Source organism: Carassius carassius, chromosome 21 (assembly GCF_963082965.1).
Source record: "Carassius carassius chromosome 21, fCarCar2.1, whole genome shotgun sequence".
In the NCBI taxonomy this organism is placed as follows: domain Eukaryota; kingdom Metazoa; phylum Chordata; class Actinopteri; order Cypriniformes; family Cyprinidae; genus Carassius; species Carassius carassius.
The window spans coordinates 24,647,409-24,668,329 of NC_081775.1; the positions used below are offsets into that span (position 1 = coordinate 24,647,409).

At 37.2% G+C, this 20,921-nt stretch overlaps 5 protein-coding genes across 6 annotated transcripts in view; 1 reads left to right on the top strand and 4 right to left on the bottom strand.

Moving 5' to 3' along the window:
* Positions 1–110: 110 nt before the first annotated feature.
* Positions 111–5,236, bottom strand: gclm (glutamate-cysteine ligase, modifier subunit). The gene is made up of 7 exons (XM_059503972.1): positions 4,966–5,236; positions 2,940–3,005; positions 2,319–2,403; positions 2,177–2,233; positions 1,451–1,653; positions 1,250–1,364; positions 111–1,119 (listed from the first exon to the last, which is right to left on the bottom strand). Exons 1-7 carry the CDS (start codon positions 5,086–5,088, stop codon positions 947–949), a joined length of 822 nt encoding a protein of 273 aa, XP_059359955.1. The 5' UTR covers positions 5,089–5,236; the 3' UTR covers positions 111–946.
* Positions 5,237–5,758: 522 nt separating this feature from the next.
* slc5a9 (solute carrier family 5 member 9) lies at positions 5,759–12,219 on the bottom strand. Its single transcript, XM_059502862.1, has 13 exons — positions 12,061–12,219; positions 11,890–11,961; positions 9,928–10,032; positions 9,624–9,788; positions 9,395–9,500; positions 9,216–9,296; positions 8,921–9,126; positions 8,678–8,813; positions 8,387–8,494; positions 7,908–8,058; positions 7,374–7,542; positions 7,027–7,242; positions 5,759–6,297 (listed from the first exon to the last, which is right to left on the bottom strand). The coding sequence occupies exons 1-13, from the start codon at positions 12,187–12,189 to the stop codon at positions 5,962–5,964; spliced, it is 1,980 nt and encodes a 659-aa protein (XP_059358845.1). The 5' UTR covers positions 12,190–12,219; the 3' UTR covers positions 5,759–5,961.
* A 340-nt stretch (positions 12,220–12,559) lies between these two features.
* mrpl55 (mitochondrial ribosomal protein L55) lies at positions 12,560–13,797 on the bottom strand. Its single transcript, XM_059502863.1, has 3 exons — positions 13,595–13,797; positions 13,039–13,240; positions 12,560–12,802 (listed from the first exon to the last, which is right to left on the bottom strand). Exons 1-3 carry the CDS (start codon positions 13,642–13,644, stop codon positions 12,653–12,655), a joined length of 402 nt encoding a protein of 133 aa, XP_059358846.1. The 5' UTR covers positions 13,645–13,797; the 3' UTR covers positions 12,560–12,652.
* A 258-nt stretch (positions 13,798–14,055) lies between these two features.
* On the bottom strand, positions 14,056–15,136 carry paox1 (polyamine oxidase (exo-N4-amino) 1). The gene is given in 6 exon segments (XM_059502925.1): positions 14,056–14,114; positions 14,117–14,248; positions 14,373–14,573; positions 14,576–14,612; positions 14,703–15,040; positions 15,043–15,136. Coding segments are annotated over 6 exon segments (861 nt in total).
* A 3,885-nt stretch (positions 15,137–19,021) lies between these two features.
* The window catches only part of bcar3 (BCAR3 adaptor protein, NSP family member), a 68,124-nt gene continuing 66,224 nt past the window's right edge, over positions 19,022–20,921 (top strand). Inside the window, exon 1 of one of the 2 annotated variants that reach the window (XM_059503973.1) lies at positions 19,022–19,249. The gene's annotated coding sequence lies outside the window, so the exon portion shown is untranslated. The remainder of the gene's footprint in view (positions 19,250–20,921) is intronic. The other variant, XM_059503974.1, reaches the window with a different exon arrangement.

Genomic DNA, 20,921 nt, shown 5'->3' on the forward strand with positions numbered 1-20,921 from the left:
ATGCATTAATTAATTAATAAAATAAAACTTTATTGTGCGTTAGATCTCAGGATATCGCGTATATCTAACATATAAACACTGAAATGAAAGAAACCCAATGCCAGTCCATGTTTCGTTTTTCAATTCCGAAGTTTATAAACCACATTAAAAATGTTTAACACAATATGGGAAAATAGTAATTACATGTACAGTACATGAAAGAAAAAAACTGTATTATATGATTGGCTCCAAAATGAATCGTCATTACAATGAATAAATAACACAGGTAAAAATATATATTCTGACTATTCGTTGGATACTGGAACTTATAATCATTATTTTCCTCCAAGTGTGGAATTTTCCAGTGTTCTTATATACAATGAGTTAATGCCGTTCATGCCATGCATGTTTACAGCCTCCCATACAGTTACATATTTGAATATTTCTTTTTATCAGATAAGCAAGTCATTTTGTTTACAAAGGGATGCAAAAGAGATAGAATCATCTGTTAAAAAAAGCTAGGAAAACATTTAGATAACATTCCAAGCAAAGCATCGATCAAAATAAATTAGACAAACTTTAAATGCCAGCAGGACTCAAAATTTGACATTAAAATTGAAAGTAAAAAATAAAACTATGTGGCCCACTCTTTAAAAAAAAAGTGGTTAACTTTTTAAAATAAAACAGAAAATGTTTAATAAAACAATCTTATGGTATTTGAAGCATCTTGTCCTATCAACCATTGTTTTATACAGAGAATTAAACCAGGCCAGGTCAGGAAAACAAGAGGCACTTTGCATTTATCTACCAGAACAGGTAGCTGTCTAAATATTCTAAATCATGAGGAAAAAGTGAGTGAATTTTTGTTCTTTTGAAAATTCTGATTCACAGAAGTCTTGACAAAAAAACGCCTGTAAAAATTTAGTAGCTCCCTACATTTTTATGTACCCTGTTCGAACTGGATATGTTAAAGGTTGTTGCCCTTATAAGCATGAACAATGTAGCCTTTTGCTTTTATGATGCCTCTGCTCTTGACTATGATGGAGTACCGTAAGACCCACTCCAGCCTCCAATCGTCCACCTGCAGGTCCTTACTGCTCCCCTGCACTGCTTCCTGGAAGCCTGCTGCACTGATTAGCTCTAGACACAAGAAAATATATTGGCATCATTAGATTTCCTGTGCTGCTGCTCATGCAGTTTGATACTTAAACTGCAGAACCAGTTCACACATGCAGTCAATGAGCTCAGTGACTCAGCATAAAATACACACCTTTAGGGTCATTGTGTGTAAGCAATTGTATGTCGAACTCTTTAGCAAATGCAGTGAGGTCTGGAGGCATCACACAGCACGAGGCCAGATTCACCTGATTACTACTTGGCTTTACCTGCATAGCATGAAAGAGCACAAAAATGCATTGTAAATAATCAATTATTCTGTTATGTGCAGAAGGAATGCACACTCACAGCAGACCTTAGCCCAGTTATACAGCTGCTCTAGAAGAGTTTTGTCCAAGTCGGACGTGCCGATGGCAGCGATCTTCTGGCTGTGCACAAGACTTTCCAGTTCCTCCCACAGCGGCTGCAGGTGGGTCAGCATCTGTGCCTCACCCTCGGGGAGAGGAGGTGGAGCAATGATCACAGAGTCCAACTGAGATACGCCTAACGAGAGACAAGCTGAACAACACAGAGAAGAGGAGAGGGGGTTATGATCAAATCACCTGAAATAAATATTCGCATACACTACCATTCAAACATTTGGGTTCATTAAAAAAAAAAAATCATAATAATAATTATTCTGCAAGGATGCATTGAATTGCTAAAAAGTGACAATAAAGACATAAGTTGTTACCATTTTTTTTTTTCCATAATTTATTTGTTTTGTTTTATTTGTATGTATGGGTTACTTGGGTTGTTACCGACATCTGGTGAAAAATTCATGTTAGCAGCACCTTTAGAAAAATATTTACTGGGAAAAATGGTGTTCAATACTTATTTTATCCGCTGTATATATAATGTGAGCCCTTTCAGTACTAATTTTCATACATTTCTTAGAGCCTTAAACATCTCAAATACTCTCTTAGTATGCTCAAATCAGTAAGATCAGGGTAACACGTTTGCACTAAATCTACATAAATAGTTTTACCTTATTGAACAGAATAATATTCATATATACAGCATCACATTAAACAGAACTTACCCATGTCCACCGCACTTCTGATGGATGAACGGCCTGACTCAGTGAGAAAAAGCTTGACTGTAAAGACATTTAAACATATGTAATAACATGTACATGCACTGCAACAGCATTCTTTAATGCATTGAGGATCAGTAATCCTCACCAGACACTTTCAGCTCCTCTCTCTCCTCTGGAGTGATGGCCTCTGTGTTTTCTGGAATAGTGCAGTCCAGAGTGCTGGGAAGCTCCTGAGAAGAAAAACAAAGGTAATCGCAAAACCATGCTATCATGGAAAGTATCCAGTCACTTACTGGATTATGCATTATAGTTGCATAATTTTTTGGCAATCTTGTGTCTATGGATCTCACTTTCCTTTGCATGTGAAAACATTAGACACCTTGTTAATGGACTGTATGAAAGGAATGCATCAATAAGCCTCAGCTTTTGTGTGCTAAGACCTTTACTCTCTACTTGCTGAGCTCTCAGGCAGATACGCTGACAATGGCAGAAAGAGCCAGAGCAGAGGCACAGTGGCCCCATGCCATGAACAATCACCATAACAACTATCTTTTCATCCCACTGCCTATATATGCTTTAATGGTGCAAAAGAGGCAGATGGTTTGTTTTCCCACAGTCCACAGAGTGCTCAACTGTTTATGTTCAGTGGGTCTGATTACTGAAATCTTTAACATGTCAAAGATGACGTTTGTTTAGCTTAAAACGGCTTGTTTATAAGTTCTCAAGGTTTCCTTTTTGTTTTTATGAATATCGTGCAAGGTCTTACAGAGTCAAGAGATGACGACACTGTGGCAAACCACTCGCTCAGTGTGCCTTGGATGCAGTCTTGCAGCTGTGGATTCAGAAAACATTGAAAACATTTAAATTATGAAACATAAATACAACATCTTGGCAGTCTTTCCAAAACATTTCTCAATATTTATATTCATAGACACTTTTGGCCCTGTAGGCTTTTAGAAAAGTCTAGTTAAAAAAATAAATAAAAAGAGTACATAATTTAATAATGTATCAAACATTATATATCATCTGTAGAAATTCTAATGAAAGAGCAGCATTTATTCAAAACCGAAATCTTTTGTAACAATATAAATACACTACCCTTCATGAGTTTGGGGTAATTTCTTTTTTTTAAGAAATAATTATTAAATGAATAATAGTAATACAGATGTGTTAAATTGATCAAAAGTGATAGTAAAATATTGTTAGAAAATATTAATATTTTTAATAAATACTATTATTTTTAACTTATTTTAAATTGTAAATATTTTTTGCAATATTACTGTTTTTTTTCTGTATTTTTTTTTAATGCAGCCTTGATGAGCATGAGACTTCTTTCAAAATATTAAAAGTCTTACTGATCCCAAACTTTTGAACGGCAGTGTGTGTGTATAATTAATAATTAAACGGGACATAGAAACATGAAATAAAATTAAAAATGTTAGATATAGTGTAGAAACACCCAGTTGAGCAAAAAGATTTAAGACATCATTAACATTCTAGTTATAATCTTGCAATACAATCTACACATATTAGCCTACATGTTTAAACATTACTAATACACTTGTGTGGGCTTGAACAATACGCCTCGTTTTTATGATGGGATGTCAGAGAGGTTTTAGCTATAGAAAATGCACAGTCATTTGTCAATCATCTGTTGAGATTAGAAGACATCAATCAGCATGAAATTGCACCATTCTTCATTCCAGCATGTCGGGTCAGGTCACATTTAAAAAAAAAAAAAAACAATGTTTATTTGAAATAGAAATTTTTATTGTGAAATTTTACTATATACCAGCTAAATAAGCATGAACTTTAAAGTATTTTAAATTAAATAGTTTAAAAAGGAGTTAAAGTACCTCAGTCTGTTGAACAGTAGTGTATATTAATCAAAATGTTGGTACAAGTCACACAAACGTGGTAAACAGATTGAAATAACCTAATTAAGAAAACATTCCCAACAATAAAAATAACACAGATCGCATAGGACGGATGAGGGTCAACTATGTACATCTACTGTGACAGGTCTAGTGAGTCTTAGACAGAAGCATTGCTTGTATGCACAACTACAACAAAGGACGGCAAAGTCCTGGCCATTTGAACGTGAATGCAATAACAGTGCGATTCATTGCAATTTCTCATACCACATTTTGCATACAGTGAGCGTGTCATGAGCAGCACGAGGCAAAGCTGGTCATTGACGTCATTAATGAAAGCAGACGGATCATATCTTTAAGCCACGGAATCGTTATTGTGAGCCGACTCGATCTTAATGACTCGACTGAATCGATTCGCAAAGCTTTCGGTAGTAAAATGATATGCAGGAACATAAACAAAATAACCTTATAACCATTTTTTGCTTTCGAAAATAAATGAAAAAGTATGTCGATGAAACGTATAATTAGGCTAATCGTGATATAATCCAAAATACAAAAATATACAGAATATAAAGTGTATACAACTAAAACAACTCATGTTTCAAAATGTATATTGAAAATATATATTTAACACTCTTTTTTTGTAAACCATGCGTGCGGACGTCTAGGAAGACCTGAATGACATCTCAAATGATTCTGTGAACCGGTTCGGTGAATGAACCGACCATAGGAGTCGATGCTTAAAAAAAGAACCGGACTTCACAAAAGCAACGACGATCTTAAAAACATAAATAATGGGATGTCCGTGGCTGAACTCATTCACCGAGCAATATCACACTATAAAACATGTCATACTCGTGCTGCCGAAATGTACCAAGGTGCACATTAGCACTGCAAACTCATGTCACTTAACGTTACCTCCTCACTGGGTGAAGACGGACATTTCTTCTTAAGTCGACTGCGGTTGACTAAATTCCCCGTGTGAAGCTTCAGGGTTGTCGCGTGATTAAAAAGCCGCTTCGCGTTTACATGAGGCTCCATTGTCCGTAAAAATCGGTGACTGGAAACAAGTGTTGTCTGTGTAACTATTAACCGTAGAATGCCCTCGGGTGTGTTTCCCTCTCTCTCTCGAGTGCACTAAACAGTGTAATATGACTTTGCACTTGCAGTTCATTCAAGTAGAGAGGAGGTGGTTAGAGCAGAGTTTCACGCCCACAATAAGAATATGGATGGGTTGCGTTAGGAAAACCTGGCGAGGATCACCCGACGTGGATCGGACGAGTGAATCAAAGCCACGGTCAACCTTTCCGAGGCCCCCTATTGTCCAGCACAATATTCAAAGGACCCCATGTAGAACGAAACTTCCTCTGCCTCTTCTTCAGAATGCTAACAAAGCTACTGGCTTTCAAGCTTTTTTTATTTATAGAATCAAGAAGAATCCCAAATAGTACATTAGGTATCCATTCAAGTTTTTAGCGTTAATAAGTTAAATAAATAAATAAAAATAATTATTAAATAAGTTAAATTATTTCAAAATAAGTTATAATAAAATAATAAGTGTGCAATAAAAGTCATTTGCAGCCTGGTGAGGCCCCACCCCTGGGTGGGAACGATTACAAGGCATCTTACATGTTATGCACTGTCATTGTGACACAGCATGCATTACTACAGTATGTTTAATTATTATCAGTGGGACAGCGAACTGCTTTTAAAATGTGTTTTATTAAAATTAAAGATTAATTCAAAATCTGACCCTTTAAAAAAAAACATACCAAAATAACAGCTTAAAATCACATCCATCTTTTATTTTACATAAAGAAAAAAAAACATTTACAGTAAATAAAATTAGGGCATGTAACTGCAAACAACCAGATGTGTTTTTCATCAGTATTGGGGAGTTTCTTTATAGTACATTCATGCAAAGTACCCCCAGAGAAAGACATTGACAGTGAGTAAAATGAGGGCATTCACATTACAGACAGTCTTCCAGGTGTGGTCTTCTTCAATACTGGTGAGTTTCCTTTCCAGAGCCTGCCGTTCCTCCTCACTCATCTCTTGTTTAGCCGCATGGGAGAGACCACACAGCCACATTCCAGCACGCTTCCACCATGCAGGCGTATCCTCATCTGACCCCTCTGACTCTGTAGTGCTGGGATCAGAGCCTGCTGGTCTGGACCCTCTGGTCCAGGGGTCTTCCAGCTCTACACGCTCCGTTTTACTGTGTCTTGTCCACCAGGTCAAACGAACGAGCTAAAATGAAATATAAGCTCTTTATATTTGCTCATATTCAGTGTTTGTTTCTCCTACAATATCATTGTTAATATTGTTTTTTGCTTATAAATGTATAGATATGTAACATTTTATTTTGATAGTCTACTTTAGACTTTCATCTAACTACAATTAACATTGTCACTACATTTCCACTACAGTATTAATAGTGTATTAGTATTAGACCATCTGCTTAATATCTGTTACTTTATTTTGATGGCCCCCAAAACTGACCCTAATTAACAGAATGTCTAAACTGGACTATTGAAATTAAGCATTATCAATTTATAAATAAATAATACATCATATATTGCTTTTTTTTGCTGTTTTTAATGCTATTAAAAATAAATAAGTAAATAAATGAATAAGTATTGCCTATGTAAATTAATTCAAAAGTAAGGCAGTCAATGTACATGTTGATTTGGTACTGTAAGGAGCAAAAAAACGTATTTTTGTGAAAATTAATAGGGGAGAAATAAATAAAATAAATTTAAATTAAAACCACTCAAATTAAAAATTAGTGGGATTAGTCTGTAATATGTAATTTTTTTAAATTAAGCGTATTAAACCAATTAAGCGTAGTACATGGATAGTCCCCAGGTAACTGGGCATGCAGCATTTTTCTCTCTCTTTCTTTTTGTAAGTTTTGTATACAAATTGATATAAATGTTTATTAAATGTTTATGCATTTTGATTGCGGTTCATAGTTACATGTTGCTCTGGAATAGGTGCAGTGCAGAGGCTGACAGCTGTGATGATCAGAGCTGTCAGTGCAAGCAGGATAAGAGCAAAATACAGGTAGTGCACATCTTTCAGCAGGGCAGGACGCAGGTCGGATTCTCCGCATGATGGGGTGCTGTACACAAATTCCATTACCATCCTCACAGTGCCCACCACTAGTCCCACCATCAGACCCCAAAAAGCACCCTGTGCAAGATAAAAAAGAAACTTGACTTGAATGTTTCAAAACTGCATCAAGTGTTATGGGCCATTTAAATTTAATGCATTTTAAATTAAAATTTAACTGCACAGGCACAAAAAAAGGTTAATTAATTCACCTGTTCATTTACTCGGCCCCAGAAGATAGCCATAATGAACACTGTGGTGATGGGAGGTGCCAGGTAGCTAGTAATGGCTTGAATGTAGTCAAACAGTTGTCCACTATTGGCTGTTTGAATGACTGGAATCCACACAATGCTCAGGGCCACTAGAAATAAAATGAACACCCTGTGGATGTAAATAAACATCAGCAATTAAGAAGAGCCAGTAGACTCCGCCTCTTTAGTGAAATAAAAGTGTATATTTTGGAAAAGGACAACTGTTTTTAATTTTAATTTGACAGTTTGCATATCAATTGTCTTTTATCGGCCCAAAACGGGACCGACAAAACCACTCTGATGTGGTTAAACCACTTGGTGGAATTGGTGGTGGAATGTTTCCACTTTCGTTGAACTAGTTAGAACTAGTTCCTGGGCACCTTCATTGAACTAGTAGCATTCACTTCTTTTAGATACTTCTGTTTATTTTCTGAAAAATATTTTACAAATTAAAGTGTTCCAAAGTTTTTTTCCACAAAGCATTTAGCAGCCTACCTGCCCACTACCATGAGCTCTCTCTCAGTGGCCCGGGGCCGGATCCGTTGCCATATGTCCATGGTGAACAGAGTGCTGCTACTGTTGAATATAGACGTGAGAGAGGACATGAGTGCTGCCATCATTACAGCAATCATCAGACCTCTCAAACCTACAACACAATTATAGGGAAAGAAAAACCTGTATTAGCATAACAATATCATTGTTGCTCTGTAATCTCTGATGTAGCAGGCAACATATTTGACAACTTATGCATTACATTTATTTTATTTTATAAATAAAATTGTATCTTAAGTCACTTTGGTATATTTTTAGCAATAGCCAAAAAACATTGTATGGGTCAAAATGATAGATTTTTCTTTTATGCCAAAAAGAGCATATGCATATATATATATATATATATATATATATATATATATATATATATATATATAAGCAGCACATATGATTATTCTGATGAAAACATTAGGTTGTCATACCCATTGGCATGAGCTCCACAACTAACTTTGGGTAGGCAATGTTAGAGCAGCCCACACTGGCCCCACAGATCTTCATACACTCCTCAGGATCCACACATCCTACTTCATCTAGAAAATGCACAAACATTATCACACTATTTACCATAAAAAGAGAGATTTTACATTTATGCATATTAATGGTGTGGATAGTCCATGATCCCCCTTTTCATTGGTTTAATAAATGTTCAGGTAATATCATTCTTAAATCCAGACAATGGATTAAGGGAAATGCAAAGAATGACTGAGTAGTACTTGGGTAGAGAGCTCTGCTGATCATTCCTGGCATAACGACGAAAAACATAGGAAAGACCTTGAGGTAGCCACCGAGTACCGAACCACCTTTGGCATGGGACAGGTTTTTGGCAGAGAGAGACCTTTGCACTATCACCTTCAAACATGAAATATATGCAATTGCTCGAAGTTTAAAGAGAAACATTTGTGAAATCCCCTGATGAATATGAATTTATGCTAAAATCTACAGTATTTTAAATTCACCTGGTCTGTGCACCACACCCATGTGGCCAGAACAGTGAGTCCAAAAATCAGGCCTGGCCAAGGAAGGTCTCCTGTCACTGGATCTCTGAAGATATGGAAGGCATCAGACCGAGGAAGATGACAAGTGGTGTTGGGAACTGTGATAGCAGGTACAGCTCTCTCATACTGAACCAGCAAACCCTCATACCAGCCAACTTTGTCGAATGCTGACAGGGAAAAATTCAGTTGAAAAGAATCACTGTACTCACCCTGGAATAATTAAAAGTATAACATTTCATCAACCAGAGATCTATACCTATGAACATGAGGACCAGTGCTCCTATTACCATGATGACAGTCTGTAAGGCATCAGTGTAGATTACTGCTGTAAGCCCACCTGCATTAAAACAAGCCATCAATTAAAGCACCTGAACTAGAATCACATTTAGGCACAAGTTATCTAAAATGTAAGAAATGTATGTGTTGACTTATTACCAGCTATAGTGTATAGTGCAGTGACAGCTAGCAGCACAACAGTGGAGACGTACAGGTCCCACCCCAGCGACACCTGGATGAATAAAGCCCCTGAAAAAATGTCTGTCTGGAAAGAACAGAATTATGATTATGATTCACTTTATTACATGTACATTACACTATTACAACTATACTGGATTGTTTTATTTAATAATACTTAATTTACATGTGTTAATCTAAGGAGCCTTACTGATATCTTGGTGAAAATGTAGAGGATGAGAGACAGCACACTCATGTAGATTCGGATGCGCTGACCCCCGAACCTCTTCCTCAGATACTCTGGCATTGTAACTACTCCAGAAGAAATATACACAGGCACAAATATCCAGCCCAAGGCAATGAGGACCCATGCTGCCTAAAGAGCATCACACTTGTTTTGTTTCAGCATGCGATGCAATATAACTGTCAAACAGTTGATTCGCTTAAGACAACAATCTCTCAAATGCAATCAGTAATTACTGTAACAACACTCAAAGCTTGTAGGAAAGCCATACATTCCACTCAAATCCCCCAACTGCGAGTCCCCCTGCAGCTCCTGTTCCTGCTAATCCAATGAACAGACCGCTGCCTACGTTACTCGACATCAAAGAGGCTCCGATCTGTTGAAACATAACACGAAAGACATACTGAGAAAACACTCTCAAATCTAAATAAAAGAGACATGTCTTCACATTAAATATGAATCTTCTGTAAATACACTGAACAAAATTATAAACCCAACACCTTTGTTTTTTGCACCATTTTTCAATAGCTGAACTTAAAGATCTAAGACTTTGTCTATGTACACAAAAGCTTGTTCACAAATCTGTCTAAATCTGTGTTAGTGAGCACTTCTCCTTTGCCGAGATAATCCATCCACCTCACAGGTGGGGCATATCAAGATGCTGATTAGACAGCATGATTATTGCACAGGTGTGCCTTAGGCTGGCCTCAATAAAAGGACACTCTAAAATGTGCAGTTTTAATGTATTTGGGGGGGTCTGAAACCAGTCAGTATCTGATGTGACCACCATTTGCCACACAGTGCGACACATCTCCTTCGCATAGAGTTGATCAGGTTGTTGATTGTGGCCTGTGGAATGTTGGTCCACCCCTCTTCAATGGCTGTTTGAAGCTGCTGGATATTGGCAGGAACTGGAACACGCTGTCATATACGCCGATCCAGAGCATCCCAAATGATGTTTTCAGCTTCAGGAATTGTGTACAGATCCTTGCAACATGGGGCTGTGCATTATCATGCTGCAACATGAGGTGAAGGTCGTTGATGAATGGCACAATGGGCCTCAGGATCTCGTCACAGTATCTCTGTGCATTCAAAATGCTATCAATAAAATGTATCTGTGTTTTGTTCATAACATACGCTTGCCCATACCATAACCCTACTGCCACCATGGGTCACTCGATCCACAGTGTTGACATCAGCAAACCACTCACCCACACGATGCCACACACGCTGTCTGCCATCTGCTCTGTACAGTGAAAACCGGGATTCATCCGTGAAGAGAACACCTCTCCAAAGTGCCAGATGCCACTGAATGTGAGCAACTGCTCACTCATGTCGGTTACGACGACGAACTGCAGTCAGGTCGAGACCCCGATGAGGATGACAAGCATGCAGATGAGCTTCTCTGAGACGGTTTCTGACAGTTTGTGCAAATTTTGTGGTTATGCAAACTGATTTTTGCAGCAGCTGTCCGGGTGGCTGGTCTCAGGCGATCTTGGAGGTGAAGATGCTGGATGTGGAGGTCCTGGGCTGGTGTGGTTACACGTGGTCTGCGGTTGTGTGGCCGGTTGGATGTACTGCCAAATTCTCTGAAACGCCTTTGGAGATGGCTTATGGTAGAGAAATGAACATTCAAATTCCCTGGCAACAGCTCTGGTTGACATTCCTGCAGTCAGCATGCCAATTGCATGCTCCCTCAAAACTTGTGACATCTGTGGCATTGTGCTCTGTGATAAAACTTCACATTTTAGAGTGACCTTTTATTGAGGCCAGCCTAAGGCACACCTGTGCAATAATCATGCTGTCTAATCAGCATATTGATATGCCACACCTGTGAGGTGGATGGATTATCTCGGCAAAGGACAAGGGCTCACTTAAACAGATTTAGACAGATTTGTGAACAATATTTGAGAGAAATAGGCCTTTTGTGTACATAGAAGAAAAGTCTAAGATCTTTGAGTTCAGCTCATGAAAAATGGGGGTAAAAACAAAAGTGTTGTAATTTTGTTCAGTGTATAATTTGTTTATAACTGTTGTATGTGATTTAATTTAATTTAACACGAAACACACGCACTTCTTAATGTTTTTACATGAAATCAGTTCTCTTAAGAGACTGGGTTGATTTATTATTTCTGCTTTCCTGGTTGTAATTCCAGTCAAATCAAGATGCTTCCTTGTAGACATCCACAAAATAAACATTCCAGCTTCATTGAGTAAACGCAAAAAAACTCACTGGCCACCATGTCATTGATCGTCCAGCCAAGAAGTATCCACCAACTGTCCCACGGTTGGCTCTGACTGAAGACTACAAATCAAAAACACAGCAGTTCCATCTCTGCATCAAGAATTAGGCATGCAGAATTCTTTAAATCAATGCAAATATTACCAGGCGGCTTTTACTTACCCATATTCCAACTGCCAACACAAACACAAAGTAGACCACAACCACAGCAATATCTGCAGCTTCCAAAGTAAACTTCCTGGGCACCTCGGGCTCTGGGGTGCCTGTTACGAGTTCAGGTGAAGCTGGCATTTTGTAAAATGCCTGAGGCAAAAGTGTGAACTTTGAAGCAGGTGCTAAATTGATTAATAATTAATCAGCCTGTTTCAAAGAATGCTGAGAATGCAATGCTGAGAGTTACGCATTATATGACAGCTATACATTACCAAGTGAGGACGCTGTAAACTAATATATTTTAAAGTTAACAGTTTACGGTCTAGAAAAACAATTACATGCCTTTATATACAAAATAAATAATTTTGTTGTTTTATTTAACAATCTTAATGAATTAATTCCATAAAAATGGGGAAAAGTTTTTAACTAGTACAGTAAATATAAGAATACTTAATAATAAAAATTTTAATTAAAATTTAAAAATAAAGAAAGAAATCAGAGAATTACAAACATTTGAAGACTTTTTAATTGCAGGGTGACATAAACAAATTTGCTATATTTTACATGTGAGACAACATGAATAATCTAAATATCAGTCCATTTATTTTGTCTTCCAGAATTTACTGTAATCATCAACTTTGAAATCATCCTCAAAATCATCCAATTTCTGTTTTGCTGCCCTCTTTGGTTCTCTTTTGCGCATCCTGATTTTCCTCTCCTCCTCTGAGAGGGTGGTGATGTCCACAGGCATCTGGGAGGAAATATAAAATACAGTAAAAACTGTTGATAACTGACTCAAAACACTCACCCTAGGACCTTTTTTAAAACATTTTAAACTACCATTGTATAACAGTTCTTCAAAATAAATTTCCGTTTATCTACCATCAACATGATATTTAGTGAATAACAGCAGAATTAGACTTTTTGGTTGAAGTGTGTAGTGTACCTTCAACAAAAAGTTTGGAAACTGGAATATAATCCACTAACCTTCATTATTCTTCTGGGCTCTTTATATCTGATGTTGATAGTGGATCCATCAGGTCTCACCAACAGAACGGGATACATCCTCTCATACTTCTGCCTCCCAAAGCGGACCACACACGTTCTGTTGGAGTCTGACTGAAAGACTGTAGTGTGAAATGTGGATGTTGCCTGCAAACACCTGTGGGTGACAACAGCCTGAAGACACCTGTTCAAAACAATAAAAGGACATTACAAATGTAAACATTTCTGAGCATCACTGATTATTTTTATGCTAGCTGCAGCTAATCGAAATAAATAATACAATCACTGTAGCTTCAGCACCTCAATCACTTAAAAGTCTGATCATTTTTCACAGAGGAATAGTTAAGAAACCAAAATCCTTCCATGAGAAGGTCTTATACATTTTAATGAGGACAAACAATATGTTAAAGGGTTCAAATGAGTCACTCTGGCTTTGTTTAAGACTAACACACAACTTTAAAAATGAATACACATTGACTAACACACTACATCAGAGATGAGAGAACTCATTGTGCTGCCAGTTCACTACTTAACGTACCTAAATATACTCTTGCAAGGCTGGCCAATTGTATTTAAAGCCATGACCATAAAATCTGCAACGCTTGAAACAGCTACGTAGTAAATATTTTCATAAGTGTAAGAAGATAATAGCAGAACACTTTAGAACGGAGATGGTCACATCAACAACCGGCATCGAAGGATGTGTATCAGCATAGAATGCTCCCTCTGGAAACTTGTGCTGCAATATCTAATGGTTCCGCTATTAGAAAATAGTCATAGTCATAATAATTATAATGCTAGTACTACTACTACAAATTATTATTATCAATATTATTTTGAATCTTTGAAACAAGGGTTTTGGCTGTTTTCCTGTATTTTCCTATGAATTATAGTCAGTGGGTTTCAAGAGTAATTGTACATATCCAGATTTCTCATAAAAGCAAATACATGCAAATGTAAAATAATAAATTTAACATATATTTAAAATTACTGAAAATTTCACTGCATTTCATTGGTGGATACTGAGGTAGGTGTGTCATCCTCATAAATGTGGCATAATTTTCCCATAATGCCTCTTCGTACTCCAGAAAGATCTTGGCAATATTGCCAAAGCACAGCTTATCGATGACCTCCATTTTCTCGGTTGGGATACAGGGGATGAATAGGCTTGATGCTTGTGCTTTTAGACACCCTTCAAAACATACACACATTCAAAGCTCTCAATTTGCAATGACAAAATGGATCTCTTACATATATAAATGCGCTGACTTCAGACAGCGCCATCCTCATAATACCCAGTCCTTCTCAACACATACCTAATGAAATGGTCACAATTACATGATCAGCTGGCATGTCTTCTCCATTCTCACAGATAACGCAAACTGGGTACTAGCAGGCTTTTTCTTGAGAAGCAGATTCAGTGTGAGCAGGGAGAGGTTCATTATGAGGAGGGGAAACAGAAAAGGATCCATCCCATTTGATCTTACTAACTTCTCTTTTCAACAGCAAACAATCTTGGGGAAGTCCTCCAGCAGCATATCCACAAGCAGAAACATTAAACGGACATACATACACAACATTTAACACTATGGATCATTTAGTGAGCAATAATTGCAAATGAATGTAGATCATATTCTCAGCCCATCATACCCTGCAACATTGAAACTATCACCCATGTTGATATAATACTGCCAGGAGTCAAGAGAGATCCTATGGAGGTCTGAAGCTCCAACATCAATCAGCATGTCATTTCTGACCAAAGCAAAAACATGCTGCATTCTTGGTTTCTCATCATCATCTTGCAAGCTGAGCTGTCAGTCACACCCTTGGTTTCTTTCTGTGTTGGAACCACGGTATTGAATAATTTCCTCTCCAGCTTCATATGCACATCTGGTGGAGTTTGCATCTACTTTATATCCTTTGTTACTGTAAAATGTTTCTTTGCCCGTCTCAGGGATCAGGTTGAGATGGTCAGACTTTTTTAGTAGACTGGGTTTTTTTCTGACGCCCCATGGATGTACTGTACTCCAGTATCAACACATACATTTCCTTTGACATAAAAAGAGAAAGGCAGTGACATATGTATTGTTAAATATTAATATAGCATAGAACAGTGCATTACAGGGTCAGAAATTAACCAGGGTTTGTTAAACATTTTTACAGAATTTGACAAAAACTCCCTAGATATTTAAAACATTCCTGAAGTTCTTTTGCTTTTATGTTTATCTTCATTTATATTTTCTTTCAAATCTCCAGATTTCACTTTTTATTCTAGGCCTATCTACTGATGAGTTTTAGTCACTGTATTGATATTTAACTAAATTCAATTTCTAGAGTTTTTGGCATTAAAAATTTTTTTATAAACATGACCCCGTAAAAAATAAAAAAACACATGTTAAGAAACTTACACATGTTTAGACAGTGGACCTACAGTTCCTGACATCCATATGAAAAGCTTTTATTGCTCTGGTTGCATTATTTATAGTTTTAGCATAAATATTTATTTTTACTAAAAGTCTACCTATTTTGTATAGGCGCTAAATTCTGTCTATTCACCTTTCAGCATGTAGTGGCATCGCTTAGTTCTACTTCCTGTTTGACCGCTATGACTGTTGATTCAGAGTGGGCGATGTGCCCAAACTTAAGTAGACAGAAACATCATACTGTTTTTCTGTTTCTCAGGACGTTTTATGCATATTTGTCCAGTAGGCGGCAGAAAATCCTAAGAAATTAAGAAATTCAATTTTCTGCCCCCTACTGGACAAATTGTGCACATTTGTAATGGACTACGTTTGAATTAAAGGGGTCATGTTGATATGATTCTTTAGGATCTTAATGAAAAGTCTATAACATACTTTGGTTAAGATTTCTCAAGTGTAGCGTAAAACAACACCCTCTTTACCTTGTCAAAAACAGCTCTGTTCACAGCGACCCGCTCGATGTTACAATGTTCCTTTGAGCAAGACACGGATTACCAGATTACTCCAGAGAAAGTGTCTCCATCATGTGCACTCTAGACAATAGTGTCCGGAAAATTATATGTAAAAGAAAAAGTATGTAATATTTTTTATAACAGGATAAATACTATTTATTTGATTATTTTATTTTATTTGTATTCAGGTGATTTAGTGTTATCCTATATTGGATTTGCACCACTTTATACTAATTATGATGAACATCATGACCCATAACGCAAAATAATAGCACCCCACCAATATAAGCAAAGAATGTTTTCTTAGAACAAGAACAGGTGCACTTCTTTTTCTTTAATGGCGAAATGTCTTGCCCTTAGGCTTTCTCTGTTCAACAAATTTTTCCAAACAGATGTATTGCAGCACGGAATCGCTCAGTGCAAAATTCTAATAAGCCAAGTAAAACACAAATTTTTTAATCACTATGTTCTATATTTATCTATTTGCACTTTCAGCTGCTTTGCAAAGTCTGGCCAGTGGGGAACCAAGCCATTCACTTTTGTCACAATTCAAGCCAAACTTGGCTCGGATGAATCAATGACCTTATTGTGACATTAATTCATCATCGTTGTTAATTTATCATCTTTTGGCGTCATTGAATGGAGGCTTAGTTTTCAATAATCTGAGCTTTGTCTCACAGTAGGGTCAAACCGATCTGATCCAGCGGGAAGCAGGTGAGGGGTAAAATCTGTGGCCTTAACACAAGACAGTGAAAAGACTACACCATCAAACAACAGGCATCTTCTGCTGCACTCAGAGGGAGTGACATCACTCTCATTGTTTATCTTTGTTTGGACTGCATGTACGGACAGTATTGATAGCTGTATGATTATGACAGAAATGTGCCCCTGAAAAGGTACGTGTCATGCTTTACACACGCAACATGCTGTTTACGTGTTTTTATCTGTAAGACATTATCATAAATCTGTCATTGGACATGACTCATGTGAGTGTTTTGGAAACATCAATGTGACCATATTTCTCAAGATGATTAGATGATGACTAAAGGATATTGTGGGATTTGTAGAATGTTTGGTTTGAGAAAGTATTAGTACTTTTTCCCATGGTGCCGTTTTTCACTTTTTAATGAAGTAACTTGTCTGGGCAGGTGAGTCCAGGGGCAACAGTGACCTGGATCCTCTGTTTGTCGACAGACAGGCCCACCCCAAAAACCCAAAGCCCCCAGACACATCACAGTTCACAAAAATATCTGCATTGTATATAACTGCGTTTACTGATATTTACATTTTCATATCTATTCTAGTGGTGCCAAAAGGTATTTAGGCATTTCAATCAAAAATATAATTCAATCAACTAATAACTAATTATTATAATAGTTAATAATAGTTAATATTTGGTTAAAATAACTGAATAAAGTCATTTCTGAAACTGGTTTGTTTGGAGAAGCCATTGACTTTTAGTATAATGCAATGAAAATCTCACATTTTTAAAGTGTCTTAAGTGTCCATAAAAGTCCAAATACTGTTTAGCCATTGTACCTTACATTTTTCTTCTTTTCATTTTTTTTTATAGTGCCATTCCTCCTTACATTTCTCTTTTCACAGATAATTTTCACTATCAATGTGTGACAAATAAACAGTGAAAGGTTAGGTAAAACTAAATGTTGGTTATGAATTGTGTGGTAAAATAAATTCCATTTTCAAATGCACTGGTAATTTTTGCTTGCACAAAAGGATGGAGTAGGCCTTCAAGCTGGTGGTATGGACCAAAGACGACAGCAGCTCTAGAGCTCTGTGTGGGTGGAACTTTCTCCTAGCACAGTAAACAGCAAAAAGTAGCCCAAACAGTACTACGTTTGTTTTGTGCTTCACAGAGCTCATTGTGTGCCTGCTGGTGAGCTCTCCATCAGTTTCTCTGGGCACAAAGGGTAAATGGTCCCCCCGGTCATGCCCACCCTGACTTCTGATATAAAAGATGGGTATGCCAGTCATGTCATCCGCTTGTCTCAGAATCACCCAACAGCCATCGCTGTATTTGCAAGACTAATGACAGCACGGTTAAGAGAAAGGCATGATTATGTTCATTCGTGTAATCATTATGCCTCAGTGCTCCTGTCTACCAGGGCAGGGGAATCAAAAGGAAATGTGAGACACCAAAAGCTCTCATCTTCTAACACAGGGGAAGGCCATTAGACTGACAACAGAGCAACTCAATCCATAATTGTATTTTAGAAACTCATCTCAGTATCAAATTATTAAAGGACTGCATTAAATAACGTTTATTTATTAACAGAAATGGTTAAACTAAATGGCTTATAAATTTCAGCCCCCACATCATAAATGCAACTGTAAGGCATAGCCTACTATTCATCTTCAAAATATAATCTGAATCAGTCACCAGTCCCAACACTTCAGCTGTGACTTTAAATATTGATGTATCTCTCTGAATCAGATATTTCTGGCAAGGAGCTTCATGATAAAAGAGGAGGAATGACAGCCCAAGGTAACATCTTCTGCAGAACAATATTCAGAACTGAATTAGTTTTGGTGGAGCGCCAAATAGCAGTCTAATATTTTAATTGCTGCTGCATGGTCCTTAAGCTTATCCTCTATGAGTTTGTCTATTCCACATATTTTAACTATGACTAGGCTACTACAAACATCAGCCATTTAAGAAACTGTTTTTAATAATTTAATAGATACAATCTGCCCCATTTTTTACAGACGGAAGTGTTAAACCAGGGTTAGCCATGCGAGAAAACATTATTAAAAGCATTTTTTTCTGTCCTCCTGAGAAATTCGCGGGCTCACGCATTTCAAAAATTAACGGTTATACCTGAGACTCACCGACACAAAAATCAGTTTTTCGACTCCTCTACTGTTGCTTACAAACTTTACTATACATAAATTACATAATGTAGCCTTTTTGAGAACTAAAATAAGGGAACTGTTTGGGTCTCAAACAACCGCATGAAATCGGTTCACAACAATGACGCCCCGTGCGCGGAGTGTAGACCTGCAGACGCAGCATCCCGGCGCGCATTCCAATGAAAGCGCGTTCAGGCGCGTTGTAATCGCATCCTTGCGGGATTTGTCAGCAGTCAGCATCATTCAGCTTTCTTCGCAGGGAAACGCAGTAACAGCAGGGACAATTCATGCAGAATGAGTGTTTGACTTCTGAGTGTCTGCTCTCTGAGGGGAGTTGATTAATTTGGATCGAAGAACATTAGGCTAAGTAAAATCGCTTGCGCGACCTTCAAGGTGAGTTTGAATTGAAATATTTTGTGCTTGGCTGACTTTTTTTTAATCATGCTTAACATAATATACGTGACCGACAGATTTGATGTGTAGGCTATAAGAATTTATAAAGCCGTTTAGTCTTGAAAAACCTCGTTTTTAAATGCAAAGTTACGGCAAGCGATTTTAACGTTACTTTCATCTATTAACGCTAAGTTATATATTAAAATAAGCCTAACGTTATATTTTTATGTTATTTGCACTTTTTCCATTACTCTGATCCAGTTACTAACGTTAATAGTTATTAATTAAGTCATAAATGTGGTATAGTCTCTATCCCAATAAAAACAAGTAACTTGCTAATTGTCATGTGCAAAGACTAACTTAGTTATAGCTAACGTTACTTTAATGAAGTAACGTTAGTAATAAAGCTGGAACTGACATTAGTAAATATTAAATAACCTAACACAATATATGCAGAATTGATACCACAGGGTTCTTTAGATAATAAAAATAATAAAAAAAAAAAACACTCCTAACCTTGAGTCTTTTGACACTGACTAAATGCTTCACAGGTTCAGTAACGGAGTGCTTTGAAACTAAATCACCTGTCCTCAGGGTTCTTCTGTCAGGTAAAAGATTCTGTTAAAAGTTTGTTGGATCAGTGCTTGCCCTTTGTCAAAGTTTTGACATTAAACCCAAATTGCATTTATGGCACACTGCTTCAACAAACTTCCATTAAAGAAATTAAAATGTGTGTGCAACTCTTTTGGAACCAAAAGTCCAAGTTATTTGGCTTCAGTATGACTCTTGCCATAGAGGTAAGTGGAGGACAGAGAGAGAAAGAGTTGAAGAGCCCTTATATTGCTCAGCTCCCAACCCCACCACACACTACAGTGGCATGCTGAGAGCTTTCTTATGTGGTTGCTCACATCCTGATAAATGCCACTGAAGGCATGCAGGGCATCTGGCATCTTAGTTTTTGCAGACAGTCTGGCAATGGTGTTTTCCATGCTTTAAAAGAGGCTATAACCCAGCATGCTCTAAACATGCAGTGGCTTGTGGGATGCTTAACTCTTGACCACAGGGCAGACAGGTGGGTGCAACTAAATAGAGGTTGCACTGATTGTTTGTGTATGTCCAATGAAAAAGAGTTTACTTTTGACTTATGCTCTGTGTGCTCTCTCTAATGTGTGCATTCATGCTAAACTATATTAAAGAGCACAATAAATTATTAGCTTTATCAATTTTGATTAAAAGGGTTGATCGATAGGACGTTAAAATACAATAAAACTATTAAAACCGAGAGATTTTAAAGCACTATGACTGGACTTCTTATGCATTTTTCATGCTTTAAATTAAATTTAAGATATTGATGGTTCTGTGTTGTTTCACTTTGAGGAAACAAATCAATACCACAGTGGTTTTAATGATCTGTGGTCACAACGTGTTTGCTGTTTTTATGAGTTTCCCACAACTGTCCTCAGAAAGCCTGTTTGAGGAGACAGAACTTTGAATGAACTCTGGAGTTAGAAAGTTCCACTTGACCTCTGACCTAGTGCACATTTCTCAAGTTACACTCAGTTTCTAGTCTTTGCAATATATAAAAAATACTCATAAATCTACACAAACAAGTATCTTAAAGTAACTCACAGAAAAGTGGCGTGCATAGAAGCTTTTCCAATTTACATTTCAT